The sequence below is a fragment of the Pelodiscus sinensis genome, chromosome 4 (assembly GCF_052426305.1).
Source record: "Pelodiscus sinensis isolate ZL-2025 chromosome 4, ASM5242630v1, whole genome shotgun sequence".
Taxonomy (NCBI): domain Eukaryota; kingdom Metazoa; phylum Chordata; order Testudines; family Trionychidae; genus Pelodiscus; species Pelodiscus sinensis.
The window spans coordinates 1,041,540-1,059,302 of record NC_143055.1 but is presented as its reverse complement, the minus strand read 5'-3'; the positions used below and the strand labels follow the sequence as shown (position 1 = coordinate 1,059,302).

At 74.8% G+C, this 17,763-nt stretch overlaps 1 protein-coding gene across 5 annotated transcripts; it reads right to left on the bottom strand.

Moving 5' to 3' along the window:
• Positions 1–299: 299 nt before the first annotated feature.
• PCGF1 (polycomb group ring finger 1) lies at positions 300–17,510 on the bottom strand. 5 transcript variants are annotated; one of them, XM_089777687.1, is made up of 9 exons: positions 17,281–17,510; positions 14,368–14,473; positions 13,445–13,597; positions 12,308–12,379; positions 11,078–11,183; positions 8,450–8,483; positions 7,764–7,847; positions 2,182–2,256; positions 300–437 (listed from the first exon to the last, which is right to left on the bottom strand). In XM_089777687.1, the coding sequence occupies exons 1-9, from the start codon at positions 17,374–17,376 to the stop codon at positions 390–392; spliced, it is 774 nt and encodes a 257-aa protein (XP_089633813.1). In that variant the 5' UTR covers positions 17,377–17,510; the 3' UTR covers positions 300–389. The 5 variants fall into 5 exon arrangements, with proteins under 5 accessions (XP_089633813.1, XP_089633811.1, XP_089633812.1 ...); XM_089777685.1 differs by having other exon boundaries at positions 2,182–2,262; positions 17,281–17,509; XM_089777686.1 differs by having other exon boundaries at positions 7,764–7,850; positions 17,281–17,507.
• Between the last annotated feature and the right edge of the window lie 253 nt (positions 17,511–17,763).

Genomic DNA, 17,763 nt, shown 5'->3' with positions numbered 1-17,763 from the left:
CTCCAAGGCTGCCAGGGGGCTGCTCCCCCCCATTCTACCCAGTGGCCCCCAGCTACCAGCCAGGGGCGTTAGCCCTGGGACCGGCCCACGGCTTCCCCATCTCTCCTGGGGAGCGGGGGGTGCAGGGCGCATCTCTCCAGCGCCGCAGAGCAGCTGGGGCTGGGTGGACGTCCCCCACCGCAGGGGGCGGGCACTGGGCCCCCCCGGCCCTGGCACCAGGTGCCCACAGCCCCCTCAGAGCACAGGCACGTGGGGAGGGTCGTGCCCCCCCCGGCCCCACCCCCACACAGCCCGGCTCACAGGATTTTCAACTGTTTTATTCAAAAAATAGACTCAGGCCGGGGGGCAGGCGGGTTTAAGTTGGGGGGCAGGGGAGCGGGGCCGGCCCCCTACCTCCTCTTCTCCTTCACGCTGTAATGCAGGAGCAGGGGCGCAGGCTGCAAGGCAAGAGAGCAGCTGTGAGAGCAGCCCCCGGCGCCCCCGCGGGGAGGAGCCCCCCTGGGCCGCGCCCGGCGCCCCCGCACCCAGGACAGCCACAGCTGAGAGCAGCCCCCAGCGCCCCCGCGGGGAGGAGCCCCCCTGGGCCGCGCCCGACGCCCCCGCACCCAGGACAGCCACAGCTGAGAGCAGCCCCCGGCGCCCCCGCGGGGAGGAGCCCCCCTGGGCCGCGCCCGACGCCCCCGCACCCAGGACAGCCACAGCTGAGAGCAGCCCCCAGCGCCCCCGCGGGGAGGAGCCCCCCTGGGCCGCGCCCGACGCCCCCGCACCCAGGACAGCCACAGCTGAGAGCAGCCCCCAGCGCCCCCGCGGGGAGGAGCCCCCCTGGGCCGCGCCCGACGCCCCCGCACCCAGGACAGCCACAGCTGAGAGCAGCCCCCGGCGCCCCCGCGGGGAGGAGCCCCCCTGGGCCGCGCCCGACGCCCCCGCACCCAGGACAGCCACAGCTGAGAGCAGCCCCCGGCGCCCCCGCGGGGAGGAGCCCCCCTGGGCCGTGCCCGACGCCCCCGCACCCAGGACAGCCACAGCTGTGAGCAGCCCCCAGCGCCCCCGCGGGGAGGAGCCCCCCTGGGCCGCGCCCGACGCCCCCGCACCCACCTTGCCAAACCAGCGGGACAGCCACAGCTGTGAGCAGCCCCCGGCGCCCCCGCGGGGAGGAGCCCCCCTGGGCCGCGCCCGACGCCCCCGCACCCAGGACAGCCACAGCTGAGAGCAGCCCCCGGCGCCCCCGCGGGGAGGAGCCCCCCTGGGCCGCGCCCGACGCCCCCGCACCCAGGACAGCCACAGCTGAGAGCAGCCCCCAGCGCCCCCGCGGGGGGGGGCCCCCCTGGGCCGCGCCCGACGCCCCCGCACCCAGGACAGCCACAGCTGAGAGCAGCCCCCGGCGCCCCCGCGGGGAGGGGCCCCCCTGGGCCGCGCCCGACGCCCCCGCACCCACCTTGCCAAACCAGCGGGACAGCCACAGCTGTGAGCAGCCCCCGGCGCCCCCGCGGGGAGGAGCCCCCCTGGGCCGTGCCCGACGCCCCCGCACCCAGGACAGCCACAGCTGTGAGCAGCCCCCGGCGCCCCCGCGGGGAGGAGCCCCCCTGGGCCGCGCCCGACGCCCCCGCACCCGGGACAGCCACAGCTGAGAGCAGCCCCCGGCGCCCCCGCGGGGAGGAGCCCCCCTGGGCCGCGCCCGACGCCCCCGCACCCGGGACAGCCACAGCTGAGAGCAGCCCCCGGCGCCCCCGCGGGGAGGAGCCCCCCTGGGCCGCGCCCGACGCCCCCGCACCCGGGACAGCCACAGCTGAGAGCAGCCCCCAGCGCCCCCGCGGGGAGGGGCCCCCCTGGGCCGCGCCCGACGCCCCCGCACCCAGGACAGCCACAGCTGAGAGCAGCCCCCAGCGCCCCCGCGGGGAGGAGCCCCCCTGGGCCGCGCCCGACGCCCCCGCACCCGGGACAGCCACAGCTGAGAGCAGCCCCCAGCGCCCCCGCAGGGAGGAGCCCCCCTGGGCCGCGCCCGACGCCCCCGCACCCAGGACAGCCACAGCTGAGAGCAGCCCCCAGCGCCCCCGCGGGGAGGAGCCCCCCTGGGCCGCGCCCGACGCCCCCGCACCCGGGACAGCCACAGCTGAGAGCAGCCCCCAGCGCCCCCGCGGGGAGGGGCCCCCCCTGGGCCGTGCCCGACGCCCCCGCACCCACCTTGCCAAACCAGCGGGACAGCCACAGCTGCTTCATGGTCATGTGATCTGGCAGGACCTCGCCGCCGAACAGGATCTGCACCTGCCAGAGACGCTGCGTCACCACGTGGAGGGCGCTGCCCCCCAGAGCCCCCGTGAGAAGTGGGGCTGTAGTCACCTGCATGTGACTGTCCTGTGGTGAACCCTGCGTGTGCCTCAGTTTCCCTGGGCGCAACACCGGTGCCCGGCTGGGGGTGGGGATTGTGGGTGTGACTGGTGTAGGGGGCCTGTCTGCTCTGTAACCGCGATTCCCACCGACTCCCCCACGTGTGGACTGGCCCAGACACCCAGGCCCGGCCTGGGCAGGTAACAAGGCTCTTGGGGGGAGACGGCACCGGGCTGGGGGCAGGGCCTGGGGCCAGGCAGGGCCTGGCTGGGACACACGAAGGGAACAGACTGAGCTGGGGGCTGGGGGGGATGGACCCTACCCCGAGGGGCTGGGGCGCCCTGGCTCCTGTGCTGGGCTGTCCCCGGGAGGAGCAGGAACCCCCGTTCTGCTGGCTGGGGGGCTGTCCTGGCTGCTCCGGGGTGCAGGACGGGGGGCCCCCGAGGCGCCGTCACCGGGACACGGGGGAGGCCGCCCCAGCTGCTTCACACTGGCCCAGGCTCCCCAGAACCTGAGCCGGGGGGGAGGGGGACTCAGGAGGGGGCGGGGCTGGGGTGAGCTGCTGGGTATGTGAATGAGTCTGGGCCTGCTGGGGGGGGGGGCGCAGGGCGCTGGTTCTGGGCCCCCACCCCCAGGCTGGGCCACGCCGGGTCCCAACAACTCTCCTGTGCCAGTGGGGGCAGGGCCCAGCCCCACCCTGGCCCCAGACACTTCCTCTAGCCCCACCCCACCCCCATTCCCATTCCCCCAGGTCCCTCCCCGAGCCCCTGACCAAGGGTGCCTGGTCCAACCCCCCCACCGAGCTGGCACCGCGCCCCCATGGCCACTCACGTGCTGCAGTGCCAGGCCCAGCCCCCCCCAGCAGGGCACCGCCCCCCCATGGCCACTCACGTGCTGCAGTGCCAGGCCCAGCCCCCCCCCACCGAGCTGGCACCGCCCCCCCATGGCCACTCACGTGCTGCAGTGCCAGGCCCAGCCCCCCCCCCAGCAGGGCACCGCCCCCCCATGGCCACTCACGTGCTGCAGTGCCAGGCCCAGCCCCCCCCAGCAGGGCACCGCCCCCCCATGGCCACTCACGTGCTGCAGTGCCAGGCCCAGCCCCCCCCCCACCGAGCTGGCACCGCCCCCCATGGCCACTCACGTGCTGCAGTGCCAGGCCCAGCCCCCCCCCCCGCCGAGCTGGCACCGCCCCCCCATGGCCACTCACGTGCTGCAGTGCCAGGCCCAGCCCCCCCCAGCAGGGCACCGCCCCCCCATGGCCACTCACGTGCTGCAGTGCCAGGCCCAGCCCCCCCCAGCAGGGCACCGCCCCCCCATGGCCACTCACGTGCTGCAGTGCCAGGCCCAGCCCCCCCCAGCAGGGCACCGCCCCCCCATGGCCACTCACGTGCTGCAGTGCCAGGCCCAGCCCCCTGTGACGTAGTGGGGGTACCTGGCTGGTTTTCTATGCTGCTGGCTCTGGGGGAACCCCCACTGGCTGCCGTGGGTACCACGACCCAGCAAAACAGGATGAGTCACTATGCAAACCAGTGGCCAGACACCCCCCATGGAGAGGAACAAAGGAAGGTGGAATGCTGCCTTGGCTGGGGGGCAGGGCTGGAAGTTAGGAAGTTGTTGCTGGCTGTCGGAGGGCATGGAGGAGAGCCTAGGAGAAGGGGCTGGAGTTTAGGGGCCAGTCTCCCCCATCTCAAGGGGGCCTGAGGCATCCTAGCCCAGTTCCTGTGACCAGATTCCATCTGTGCTGCGCTGTGCTGGAGGAGCAATAAACCACCCTCAATTCCACTGGCTGGTGCAGTCTGTTTGTGCCATTTCGGGGTGCAGGAGACGGGGAACCCCCAACGCGCCGTCACACTGGTGTCAGGAGCGGGATGCACTGCACCCCGTGGATGGAGCTTCCAGCGGCAAGCGACAAGGCGCAGTAGAAGCAAGAGCCCTGGAGCCAGGCGTGCTGGAGACAGAGCGAAGCAGTTCCTGGGAATCGTGGGGCGCTGCAGCACTAGACTGGTGAGTCTGCACCAAGGGGCCCAGCGGGCAGATGGCCTACGCCCGACTCTTGAAGGCAGAGCTGGTGGGGCTGTGCAGAGAGAGGGGCTTGCCTGTGCAGAAAGCAACCAAGGCCCAGCTGATTGCCCAGCTGGAAGATAATGACCAGCCACAGGGCCAGGATCTTGTCCCCAGGGGAAGCAGCCAGACCCCCCCTGAGAGTGTGTCAGGCTCAGAGAGGGGGAGGAGCGCTGGAACCCAACGGAGAGATGAGACAGCGTCTCCCGGGAGGCCTGCAAGCCGTAGCCCATCTAGGGCAGGGGCCAGCCCAGCGGAGCTGCGGCGCCTGGAGATCCAGCTGCGGATCAGGGAATTGGAAGTAGAGGACCAAGAGAAGGAACGCCAAGATCGAGAGAGGCAGCGGCAGCATGAGCTGGCCATGGCAGAGCGGAGAACCGGCGGGGCACCGGCTGCGCCAAGTGCGGATGGGCCCCAGGGTCCCAGGACTGCCAGACGCTTGGAGAGGCTCACGGTGGCCCAACTGAAGGACATGGGTGACATAGACGGGTTCCTCAGTGCCTTTGAGAGGGCCTGTGGACTGCAACGGGTCCCCCCAGCTGACTGGCTGCAGGAGCTCATCCCCGCACTGAGCCAGGAGGCGGCCGGAGTGCTCAGTCAGCTGGAGGACCTACAGCCAGGGGATTACAACCGAGTCAAGGAGGCCCTGCTGCACAAGTTCGGGCTGACCGCCGAGATGTACAGGAAGAAGTTCCGGGGGGTACAGAAAGGGCCACAGGAGACCTATGTGGACCTGGCCTCCCGCCTGGCGCAATACTGCCGCAAGTGGGTGTCTGGAGTCGGAGCCCAGACCGCAGAGGAGCTGCTCAAGCTGGTCATGATGGAGCAGTTCTATGAAGTGTGCTCACCCAAACTGAGGCTGTGGCTCAAGGACCGGAGACCAGAGAACCCCCAGGAGGCCGGGAGACTGGCGGATGAGTTCACGGAGAGCCGGTCCGGGTGTGAACGGGAGTCCCGGAGAGAGAGGGAACCGCGCAGAGACCGGATCTCGGCTGAGCGACGGAGGGAGTCAACTACGGGGCGAGACCAAGGAACAGATCGTCTGCGCCCCAGAGAACCAGCCAGGGCCTGGACAGAGACAGCCCAAAGCCTAACTTGCCATCGCTGTGGGCAAAAAGGCCACAAGAGGGCTCAGTGCACCAGGTCCCAGGATCGGGGACTTTCCAGGGTTAACTGGCTGGGGCGGGAGGAAGGGCAGGCTGCCCCAGAGGCAGGGGCTGGCAGGCAAACCTCAGCTCAGAGAGAGGGGAAGGATGCTCAGTGCACCTCCCCTGGGAGGTCTGATTCTCAGGAGGCGGATTTCTCCGTGTACCAGGTGGGGGCAGGACGGCCCCTGCGGAGCGAGTGCCTCATACCCTTGGAGGTGGATGGTAGGAAGGTGACGGGCTTCTGGGACACGGGGGCGGAGGTGACTCTGGCCCGATCCGACTTAGTGGCCCCGGAGCGGATACTACCCCACGCGCAGCTGACCCTGAAGGGCATAGATGGGTCCCCGTTTAAGGTGCCTGTAGCCAGGGTGCATCTGAAATGGGGGGCCAAGGAAGGCCTCAAGGAAGTGGGGGTGCACCCGCACTTGCCCACCGAGGTGCTGATGGGGAATGACCTAGAGGAGTGGCCCCATGAATCCCAGCGGGCTCTAGTCACCACCCAGAGCCAGAGCCAGCGGGGGGCTGACAACGTGGGTCCAGGGAAGGACTCCTGGCAGCGTCCTCAGGGTCCCATCCCAGTGGACACGGGGTCCAGCCAGGCTGGGACTCCGGACCTAGGCAGAGGTGGGGGACAGGTCCCGATCCCTGCCTCAGCAGCTGAATTCCAGGCTGAGGTGCAGGCAGACCCCCTCCTTGCAGAGGCTGAGGGACCAGGCTGGCCTCCATGCAGCTCAGCCCCGGGGGAGAGGTGGCCAGGAGAGATTCCTGCGGGAGCGTGGGCTCCTGTTCCGTGAGTGGCTCCCCCCAGAAAGGCGAGGGCATGGGGGGTCCAGCGGCAGCTGGTCGTCCCCCGAAAGTCTCGCCTCAAGCTGCTGTATTTGGCCCACGATGTCCCCGTTGGGGGCCACCGGGGGATCCGGAGCACCCGGCTGAAGCTGCTCCAGCACTTCTATTGGCCGGGAATCTTTACAGCCGTGCAGCGGTACTGCCGGTCCTGTGACTCCTGCCAGAGGGGCGGGAAGGCCCAAGACAGGAGGAAAGCGGCTTGGGGGTCTCTACCCCAGATAGACCCTCTGGGCTTGCTGAGAGAGTTATGGGAGGGGAAGTCCTCCCTGGATGGAGCATCGGGGGTGGAAGCCGCCCTGGCTGCCCAGAGAAGGCTCGCTGGGCTCATGGCCCCGGCCCGAGAGACCCTGGCCAGAGATAAAGGCCAGCGGAAGGGTGGGTGTGACCCCCGAGGACAGGCCTGTGCCAGTCACCCTGGAGCGGGGCGGCGAGTGGACAGAGGGAAGCCAATTCATGTGGGGCCTCGCCACGGCCGGCCCGAGTCAAGGGGAGCACCCATGTCCCCAGGGCGGGTTCCCACGCAGAGGACCCGAACTTCCCTAGGTCACGAGCGGAGTGACCCTGCTCAGTTCGCTCTCGGAGGGGGGAGAACTGTGACGTAGTGGGGGTACCTGGCTGGTTTCTATGCTGCTGGCTCTGGGGGAACCCCCACTGGCTGCCGTGGGTACCACGACCCAGCAAAACAGGATGAGTCACTATGCAAACCAGTGGCCAGACACCCCCCATGGAGAGGAACAAAGGAAGGTGGAATGCTGCCTTGGCTGGGGGGCAGGGCTGGAAGTTAGGGAGTTGTTGCTGGCTGTCGGAGGGCATGGAGGAGAGCCTAGGAGAAGGGGCTGGAGTTTAGGGGCCAGTCTCCCCCATCTCAAGGGGGCCTGAGGCATCCTAGCCCAGTTCCTGTGACCAGATTCCATCTGTGCTGCGCTGTGCTGGAGGAGCAATAAACCACCCTCAATTCCACTGGCTGGTGCAGTCTGTTTGTGCCATTTCGGGGTGCAGGAGACGGGGAACCCCCAACGCGCCGTCACACCCCCCCCCAGCAGGGCACCACCCCCCCATGGCCACTCACGTGCTGCAGTGCCAGGCCCAGCCCCCCCAGCAGGGCACCGCCCCCCCCATGGCCACTCACGTGCTGCAGTGCCAGGCCCAGCCCCCCCCAGCAGGGCACCACCCCCCCATGGCCACTCACGTGCTGCAGTGCCAGGCCCAGCCCCCCCCAGCAGGGCACCGCCCCCCCCATGGCCACTCACGTGCTGCAGTGCTAGGCCCAGCCCCCCCCCCGCCGAGCTGGCACCGCCCCCCCCCCCATGGCCACTCACGTGCTGCAGTGCCAGGCCCAGCCCCCCCCCGCCGAGCTGGCACCGCCCCCCCATGGCCACTCACGTGCTGCAGTGCCAGGCCCAGCCGGTGGCACAGGACGCGGCGAAGGTGGTGCACCTGGGCCCGCACCGAGCAGCGCACGTACTTCTGCTGCAGGGCAGAGCGCGGGTGAGGGCATCAGCCTGCCCTGGGTGCACCAACCCCCCCACCTCCACCACTCCCTCCCCCCCAGTGCTGCCTCCCCCTTCCCCGCCCCCCGGTACCCCTCCCCCCACCACTCAGACTCTGCCCCCAGCACCCCACCCCCAGCCATTCAGACCCCTTCCCCAGCAGTCCCTCTCCCACCCCCCAGGGCCCCTCCCCTGCCCCAGCACCCCTCCCCCGCCCCAGCACCCCTCCCCCAGCCACGCCACCCCCCAGACTAGGTACCGGCCACGCTTGCCGTGACGTGGCAGTCGACAGGACGGCTCGTCGCGACAGCGCCCGGCACCGGACCCCGAGCCACCCCCCGACGGCAGGGAGCAGGGCCGGAGACACCTGCCGCAGGGAACTCCCCGGCCACGCCCCGAGCAGCCAGCCCGCCCGGCTGGGAGGGGAACCCGGAGCGCCCCATCCAAGCATGGCCGGGGGCTCCCTGCCTCCCAGCCCCAGGCAGAGCAGAGGACTCGGGGGCACACCCGGCCCGCCCCAGATCCCAGCGCTGCCCCAGCTGCCAGCGCCGGGGAATCCCGCCACCCGCCGGGCCTTACCTGCAAGCCGGCCTTGGACTTCTCCTTGCTGGAGCTGGGGGGAGAGACGCGGCGGAGCTGAGAGCTGGGCCTGGCCGGCGGGGAGCCCAGCCCAAGTCGCTGGCACCGGGACCCCGGCTCAGCGCTGCCACCTCACGGCCGGAGCCCCAGCCAGAGACCCCGGGGCTGCCCCGTCTGCCCCTCCCACCCACATGGCACACGGAGGCCCGCCCCGCCCCAGGGAAACGGCTCACAGGCCCCCAGCCGCCGGCCCGCCCTAGGGACACGGCTCACAGGCCCCCAGCCGCCGGCCCGCCCCACAGGGACACGGCTCACAGGCCCCCAGCCGCCGGCCCGCCCCCAGGGACACGGCTCACAGGCCCCCAGCCGCCGGCCCGCCCCCAGGGACACGGCTCACAGGCCCCCAGCCGCCGGCCCGCCCCGCCCCAGGGACACGGCTCACAGGCCCCCAGCCGCCGCCCCGCCCTAGGGAAACGGCTCACAGGCCCCCAGCCGCCGGCCCGCCCCCAGGGACACGGCTCACAGGCCCCCAGCCGCCGCCCCGCCCCAGGGAAACGGCTCACAGGCCCCCAGCCGCCGCCCTGCCCTAGGGACACAGCTCACAGGCCCCCAGCCGCCGCCCCGCCCTAGGGAAACGGCTCACAGGCCCCCAGCCGCCGGCCCGCCCTAGGGAAACGGCTCACAGGCCCCCAGCCGCCGGCCCGCCCCACAGGGACACGGCTCACAGGCCCCCAGCCGCCGGCCCGCCCACAGGGACACGGCTCACAGGCCCCCAGCCGCCGGCCCGCCCTAGGGAAACGGCTCACAGGCCCCCAGCCGCCGCCCCGCCCTAGGGACACGGCTCACAGGCCCCCAGCCGCCGGCCCGCCCCCAGGGACACGGCTCACAGGCCCCCAGCCGCCGGCCCGCCCCCAGGGACACGGCTCACAGGCCCCCAGCCGCCGCCCCGCCCTAGGGAAACGGCTCACAGGCCCCCAGCCGCCGCCCCGCCCTAGGGACACGGCTCACAGGCCCCCAGCCGCCGGCCCGCCCCCAGGGACACGGCTCACAGGCCCCCAGCCGCCGGCCCGCCCCCAGGGACACGGCTCACAGGCCCCCAGCCGCCGCCCCGCCCTAGGGACACGGCTCACAGGCCCCCAGCCGCCGCCCCGCCCTAGGGACACGGCTCACAGGCCCCCAGCCGCCGGCCCGCCCCCAGGGACACGGCTCACAGGCCCCCAGCCGCCGGCCCGCCCTAGGGACACGGCTCACAGGCCCCCAGCCGCCGCCCCGCCCTAGGGAAACGGCTCACAGGCCCCCAGCCGCCGGCCCGCCCCCAGGGACACGGCTCACAGGCCCCCAGCCGCCGGCCCGCCCTAGGGACACGGCTCACAGGCCCCCAGCCGCCGGCCCGCCCTAGGGACACGGCTCACAGGCCCCCAGCCGCCGGCCCGCCCTAGGGAAACGGCTCACAGGCCCCCAGCCGCCGGCCCGCCCCACAGGGACACGGCTCACAGGCCCCCAGCCGCCGCCCCGCCCTAGGGACACGGCTCACAGGCCCCCAGCCGCCGGCCCGCCCTAGGGACACGGCTCACAGGCCCCCAGCCGCCGGCCCGCCCCCAGGGACACGGCTCACAGGCCCCCAGCCGCCGGCCCGCCCCACAGGGACACGGCTCACAGGCCCCCAGCCGCCGGCCCGCCCCACAGGGACACGGCTCACAGGCCCCCAGCCGCCGGCCCGCCCCCAGGGACACGGCTCACAGGCCCCCAGCCGCTGGCCCGCCCCACAGGGACACGGCTCACAGGCCCCCAGCCGCCGGCCCGCCCCACAGGGACACGGCTCACAGGCCCCCAGCCGCCGGCCCGCCCCACAGGGACACGGCTCACAGGCCCCCAGCCGCCGGCCCGCCCTAGGGAAACGGCTCACAGGCCCCCAGCCGCCGGCCCGCCCCACAGGGACACAGCTCACAGGCCCCCAGCCGCCGGCCCGCCCCCAGGGACACGGCTCACAGGCCCCCAGCCGCCGGCCCGCCCCCAGGGACACGGCTCACAGGCCCCCAGCCGCCGCCCCGCCCCACAGGGACACGGCTCACAGGCCCCCAGCCGCCGCCCCGCCCTAGGGAAACGGCTCACAGGCCCCCAGCCGCCGGCCCGCCCCACAGGGACACAGCTCACAGGCCCCCAGCCGCCGGCCCGCCCCACAGGGACACGGCTCACAGGCCCCCAGCCGCCGCCCCGCCCTAGGGAAACGGCTCACAGGCCCCCAGCCGCCGCCCCGCCCTAGGGAAACGGCTCACAGGCCCCCAGCCGCCGGCCCGCCCCACAGGGACACGGCTCACAGGCCCCCAGCCGCCGGCCCGCCCTAGGGAAACGGCTCACAGGCCCCCAGCCGCCGGCCCGCCCCACAGGGACACGGCTCACAGGCCCCCAGCCGCCGGCCCGCCCCACAGGGACACAGCTCACAGGCCCCCAGCCGCCGGCCCGCCCCACAGGGACACGGCTCACAGGCCCCCAGCCGCCGGCCCGCCCCACAGGGACACGGCCCCCCACACCCCACAGGTGCTCTTTGCTGAGGCCTCCCCTGGACCCCAGAGTCCTGCCGAACCCCTCGCCCTCCCGCCGCAGGTGCCACCCCGTGGCCGGCCTGACCTGTGCCTCTCCAGGCAGAGGGCGACGTGCTCGTCGTAGCGGTAGTAGTGGGCGCGGGAGTGGTCGAAGCTGCTGTAGGGCAAACCCATCGTGTCCAGCACGGGATCTGGGGAGAGACGTGGTGCTCAGTCCCGCCCACCACGCCTCCCCCGGGAGCCCCCCCGTCCCGCCACGCCTCCCCCGGGCGGCCCCCCCGTCCCGCCACGCCTCCCCCGGGCGGCCCCCCCGCCCGCCCGCCTCCCCCGGGCGGCCCCCCCGCCCGCCACGCCTCCCCCGGGCGGCCCCCCCGTCCCGCCACGCCTCCCCCGGGCGGCCCCCCCGTCCCGCCACGCCTCCCCCGGGCGGCCCCCCCCGTCCCGCCACGCCTCCCCCGGGCGGCCCCCCCGTCCCGCCACGCCTCCCCCGGGGGCCCCCCCCGTCCCGCCACGCCTCCCCCGGGCGGCCCCTCCACCCGCCACGCCTCCCCCGGGGGCCCCCCCGTCCCGCCACGCCTCCCCCGGGCGGCCCCTCCACCCGCCACGCCTCCCCTGGGCGGCCCCCCCGTCCCGCCACGCCTCCCCCGGGCGGCCCCACCACTCACCACGCCTCCCCCGGGCGGCCCCCCCGTCCCGCCACGCCTCCCCCGGGCGGCCCCCCCCGTCCCGCCACGCCTCCCCCGGGCGGCCCCTCCACCCGCCACGCCTCCCCCGGGCGGCCCCCCGTCCCGCCACGCCTCCCCCGGGCGGCCCCACCACTCACCACGCCTCCCCCGGGCGGCCCCCCCGTCCCGCCACGCCTCCCCCGGGCGGCCCCCCCCGTCCCGCCACGCCTCCCCCGGGCGGCCCCCCCGTCCCGCCACGCCTCCCCCGGGCGGCCCCCCCCGTCCCGCCACGCCTCCCCCGGGCGGCCCCCCCGTCCCGCCACGCCTCCCCCGGGCGGCCCCCCCGTCCCGCCACGCCTCCCCCGGGCGGCCCCCCCCGTCCCGCCACGCCTCCCCCGGGCGGCCCCCCCCGTCCCGCCACGCCTCCCCCGGGCGGCCCCCCCCGTCCCGCCACGCCTCCCCCAGGGGTCCCTCTGTCCCGCCTGCCATGCCTGCTGCTTGCGCGGAGTGACAGCCCGTCCCAGAGAGCCAGGAGCCCATGCACGGTGCAGCAGACCAGAGAGCAGGGGTGCAGGGCCCCCAAACTCCACCCCCGCCCCCTCCATCAACCCCCAGCTAGGCACAGTGCGCTGGCACCAGGAGCAACGCACCCTCGCTGCTGGGCTGGGTCACTCGGTCTAGGCCCCGCGACTGGTAGAACTCCCGGATCCGCCTCTCCTCACCTGCAGGGGCAGGGAGACGGCACTGAGCACCCCCGGGCCCCTGCCCCACTGGGCCCCCGGCCCCCCACCCCCGCCAGCCGCCCACACCCAGCTCCCGGCCCCCACCCCACCGGGCCCCCGGCCCCCCACCCCCCCCAGCCGCCCACACCCAGCTCCCGGCCCCCACCCCACCGGGCCCCCGGCCCCCCACCCCCCCCAGCCGCCCACACCCAGCTCCCGGCCCCCACCCCACCGGGCCCCCGGCCCCCCACCCCCCCCAGCCGCCCACACCCAGCTCCCGGCCCCCACCCCACCGGGCCCCCGGCCCCCCACCCCCCCAGCCGCCCACACCCAGCTCCCGGCCCCCACCCCACCGGGCCTCCGGCCTCCCCTCCCCCCCCAGCCGCCCACACCCAGCTCCTGGCCCCCACCCCACCAGGCCTCCCCTCCCCCCTCCCCCCCACCACACCCAGCCCCCTGCCCTCCGCCCCCACCCCACCGGGCCCCCGGCTGCCCCTCCCCCCGCAGTCGCCCACACCCAGCCCCTGGCCCTCCACCCCACCCTACCGGGCCCCCGGCCGTCCCTCCCCTCCCCAGCTGCCCACACCCAGCCCCCGGGCCCCCACCCCCACCCCACCGGGCCCCCGGCTGCCCCTCCCCCCCCAAGCCGCCCACACCCAGTCCCCGGGCCGTCCACAGACCCTCCCGCCGGGCCCGCCGGCCACCCGCTTCAGGTCCCTATACTGCCCACCGACCTACAAGGGCCCCCGGCCTTGCACCCCCTGCCAGGTCCCCCAGCCGCCCCCCTCCCTCCAGGTCCCCCCAGCCCGGCCCATGGGGTGCATGCTGTTGTAGGGGGCTGAGCTGGGGCCAGGCAGGGGGCTGAGAAGCAGGGACATTAACTAGGCGCCTCCCAGGCACAGGCCCAGCCCTTTGGAGAGATGGCTGCAGGCGGGGCACATTGGTCCCCCCCACCCCGGCACGGCCCCCCCCCTCCTCGGCACGGCCCCCCCCCGGCACGGCCCCCCCCCTGGCACAGCCCCCCCCCCCCGGCACGGCCCCCCCCCGGCACGGCCCCCCACTCACTCTCCTGCAGGCCGGGCACCAGCTTGTACACCACGTCCTGCATGACGCGGTCCAGCTTGAGGTTGAGCAGCGGCTGGGTCTCGTGGATCTTGGTGTTGCACATGGGGCAGTACTTGCTGGTCTGCAGGTACTTCACAATGCAGCTCTTGCAGACTGCGGGGAGGCCGGCTCAGCGCCCGGGCACCGGCCTGGCCCTGCCTGGTGGCAGCAGCCCAGCCCAGGAGGGGCCGGCCCCCCAACCCGCCGCTTCCTGCCCAAGGGCCCCCGCAGCGCCCTGCCCCCCAGCCCAGCCCAGGAGGGGCCGGCCCCCCAACCCGCCGCTTCCTGCCCAAGGGCCCCCCGCGGGCTGGACACCCCGCGCCCACTGGCCCTGCCCCCCAGCCCAGCACAGGAGGGGCCGGCCCCCCAACCCGCCACTTCCTGCCCAGGGGCCCCCCGCGGCGCCCTGCCCCCCAGCCCAGCCCAGGAGGGGCCTGGCCCCCCAACCCGCCGCTTCCTGCCCAAGGGGCCCCCCACGGGCTGGACACCCCGCGCCCACTGGCCCTGCCCCCCAGCCCAGCACAGGAGGGGCCCGGCCCCCCAACCCGCCACTTCCTGCCCAGGGGCCCCCCACGGCGCCCTGCCCCCCAGCCCAGCCACTGGAGGGGCCCGGCCCCCCAACCCGCCGCTTCCTGCCCAAGGGGCCCCCCGCGGGCTGGACACCCCGCGCCCACTGGCCCTGCCCCCCAGCCCAGCCACTGGAGGTGGCGCGATGCTGCCACCCGCTGGCTACACGGACGCACGCCTCTTGGGCAGGCAACCCCAGAAAGCGGGGTGGGGGGAGGTGACCCTGGCCTGCCCCCCCCCCCATGGGGCAGCTGCTGGGCCCCCCGCCAGGCCCAAGGCAGCTCCCGGCGCAGCCACGGCCCTGGGGCGGGACTCACAGGTGTGCAGGCACTCGGTGATGGTGGTGGCGTCGATGAAGTACCCGGCGCACAGACAGCACACGATGTGCTCGTTCAGCTCCTTCATCTTCACCTTCACCTCCTCCTGCCGGCCAGGGACAGGTCAGCGGCCCCTCGGCCCGCCCCCGGCCCCGCCCCCGCGTCCTGCCTGTGCCCCGCCTCCGGCCCCGCCTGTGCCCCGCCCCCGCCTGTGCCCCGCCTCCGGCCCCGCGTCCTGCCTGTGCCCCGCCTCCGGCCCCGCCCCCTGCCTGTGCCCCGCCTCCGGCCCCGCCCCCGCCTGTGCCCCGCCTCCGGCCCCGCCCCCGCCCGTGCCCCGCCCCCGGCCCCGCCCCCGCCTGTGCCCCGCCCCCGGCCCCGCCCCCCTGCCTGTGCCCCGCCCCCGGCCCCACGTCCTGCCTGTGCCCCGCCCCCGGCCCCACGTCCTGCCTGTGCCCCGCCCCCGGCCCCGCCCCCGCCTGTGCCCCGCCCCCGGCCCCGCGTCCTGCCTGTGCCCCGCCCCCGGCCCCGCATCCTGCCTGTGCCCCTCCCCCAGCTCCGCCCCCACATCCTGCCTGTGCCCCGCCCCCAGCCCCGCGTCCTGCCTGTGCCCCGCCCCCAGCCCCGCGTCCTGCCTGTGCCCCGCCTGTGCCCAGCCTCCGGCCCCGCGTCCTGCCTGTGCCCCGCCCCCGCATCCTGCCTGTGCCCCGCCCCCGGCTCCGCGTCCTGCCTGTGCCCCGCCCCACTGCCCCGCCTGTGCCCAGCCTCCGGCCCCGCATCCTGCCTGTGCCCCGCCCCCGGCTCCGCCCCCACGTCCTGCCTGTGCTCCGCCCCGCCGTCCTGCCTGTGGCCCTGCCCCCGCCCCGCCATCCTCCCGTGACCTTGCCCCTGCAGCCCCGCCCCTCTGTCCTCCCTGTGATCCTGCCCCACGGCTCTGTCCCTCCATCCTGCCCCATGGCCCTGTCCCTCACCGCCACACTCCATAGCCCTGCCCTTCGGCCCCTCAGTTTCACAGCCCCTCCCCACGGCCCTGCCCCTTGGCTTTACAGCCTCTGCAACCCCAGCACCACACCCAAGCTGCTATGCCCCACAGCCGCTCTGCCCCTGAGATCCCAGCCTCTTGACCCTGCCCCACAGCCTCTCAACCCCTTGGCCTCACAGCCACTACAACTCCAGCCACTGGGCCCTGCACTGCAGCCCATGTGTCCCCAGCCTGCCCCCATGTCCCTAGGCCCCCAGAGCCCAGCCCTGGGCTTCCCTCCTCTGCTTGTGTCCCTCAGCACCATCCCGCAGTCCCTGCACCTCGGCAGGCAGGGTCGCTGGCTCATGGGGCAGCCGTGTGTGATGCAGGGGGCAGGCAGTACGCTCTGGCTGGGCAGGTCGGGCAGTGGGTGACCCCTGCTGGCCTGTGTCTGTAGCAGGGCCCTGAGGTCAGGTAGACAAAGACCCAACCCATTCTACCTGTTGAGGGCAGGGACTGACCAAAGGAAGGGAGAGTTCGGGGGAAGGGTCAGTTTCCACTGGGGCAAACCATGAAGGGGACAGTCTAAGCAGGGGCCCAGGGACCCATCTCAAGGGGGCTGAGGCATCCTGGCCCTGCCTCCTGGGCCACGTCACGTCTGTGCTGGGCTGGATCCCAGAGGAGCAATAACCCCCTGTTCTACTGGCTGGCGGAGCCTGTTCTGGCTGCTCCGGGGCTGTAGGATCGGGGGGACCCTGACGCGCCGTCACACCGTGCTCTCACCACATGGCCAGGGAGCGCAGGAGAGTGGCCAGGGTCTGCCTGTGGCCCTAGGCCCCCTGGGCTGAGTGAGGGCAGCGGAGCCCCAGCACCCACAGCCCCATGTGGCTTGTGCCCATGGCAGGGCCGCCTGAAGTCCTTACTCGCTCACAGGGCATCAGCCTCGGGGGCTGGGGGGGGGGGGCCAGGATCCGGCAGCCTCGGGGTCGGGGGGGGCCGGCAGCCTCGGGGGAGGGGAGGGGGGGCCGGCAGCCTCGGGGGAGGGGGGGGGACTGGCAGCCTCGGGGGGGGGGGGGGGCCGGCAGCCTCGGGGTCGGGGGGGAGGGACCGGCAGCCTCGGGGTCGGGGAGGGGGGGCGGCAGCCTCGGGGTCGGGGAGGGGGGGCGGCAGCCTCGGGGGAGGGGGGCCGGCAGCCTCGGGGGAGGGGGGGCCGGCAGCCTCGGGGGAGGGGGGGGGCCGGCAGCCTCGGGGTCAGGGGGGCCGGCAGCCTCGGGGTCAGGGGGGGGGACTGGCAGCCTCGGGGGAGGGGGGGCCGGCAGCCTCGGGGGAGGGGGGGGGGACTGGCAGCCTCGGGGGAGGGGGGGGGACTGGCAGCCTCGGGGGAGGGGAGGGGGGGCCGGCAGCCTCGGGGGAGGGGAGGGGGGGGCCGGCAGCCTCGGGGTCGGGGTCAGGGGGGCCGGCAGCCTCGGGGTCGGGGTCAGGGGGGCCGGCAGTCTCGGGGGAGGGGCCGGCAGCCTCGGGGGAGGGGGGCCGGCAGCCTCGGGACCTGCACTTCTGGGGTTGTGAGCAGGGACTCGCTCGGCCCCCCCGCACAGCGCCGCTCCCAGCCCCAGGGGCCCTGGCTGGGCCAATCCGCCAAGGGACGGGGGGGGGGGGCTCCACAGCTGGTTCCCCCAGGGCCTCACCCTCACACTGACATCACCTTAACTCTGCCCCGGCCCGACTGGGGGCGGGGCCTACACCCTACACCCCGCCCACTAGCGCCCAGGGCCGCGCATGCGCACGGCCAGCCCTCCTCCGACCCGGCCCCGCCGGCACGTGCCCACCATTCAGTGGTGCGCATGCGCGACACCATCCCCTTGCCCACTCCGGCGCGGGAGTGCCTCTTCCGCCCGCGCATGCGCGTTGTGCCGCCCGCCGCCAGGCCGGGCCGGGCCGGGGCCCGGGTCCCTCACCTCGTTGCGGAGCGGGTCCATCTTGTAGACGGCCTGGAGCTGGTTCCGTAGCCGCATGGCGATCGCCATCGGGCCCCCCTGAGGAGGGGACGCCATCTTACAGCCGCCTCCGCCCACTTCCGGGTTGGGCAGGGTCTGTTCCCGTGGCAACGGGAAGAACTACAGCTCCCGCCGTGCCCCGCGCGGCCAGGCCCGGCCGCTGCCGGCTCCGCCCTTCGCGTCACGTGCGCGGCGCGTGTCTCTTGGAAACGATGCTATGACGTCTCGGGTGGGGCTGGAACTGCGCAGAGCTCAGGGGCGGGGCTAGGGCGCTGTCACTACAGTGCTCCACCCACCGCCGGCCCCGCCCCGTCTTGCCACTGTCCCCGCCCACATCTCTGCCCTAGACCCCCCCGCCCTACCCTGCCCTGCCCTGGCCCCGCCCCCATCTCTGCCCTAGACCCCCCCCGCCCTACCCTGCCCTGCCCTGTCCCCACCCCCATC

Bases quoted from the DNA above. Each gene is read 5' to 3' on its own strand.
- PCGF1 (XM_089777684.1), bottom strand. From the start codon at position 17,376: ATGGCGTCCCCTCCTCAGGGGGGCCCGATGGCGATCGCCATGCGGCTA. The intron at 11,184-12,307 runs GTGCGTTGCTCC...GTCTCTCCCCAG, and splicing joins GACCCAGCCCAGCAGCGAGG to ATCCCGTGCTGGACACGATG. The intron at 8,484-11,077 runs GTCAGGCCGGCC...CTCTCCCCCCAG, and splicing joins CTCTGCCTGGAGAGGCACAG to CTCCAGCAAGGAGAAGTCCA.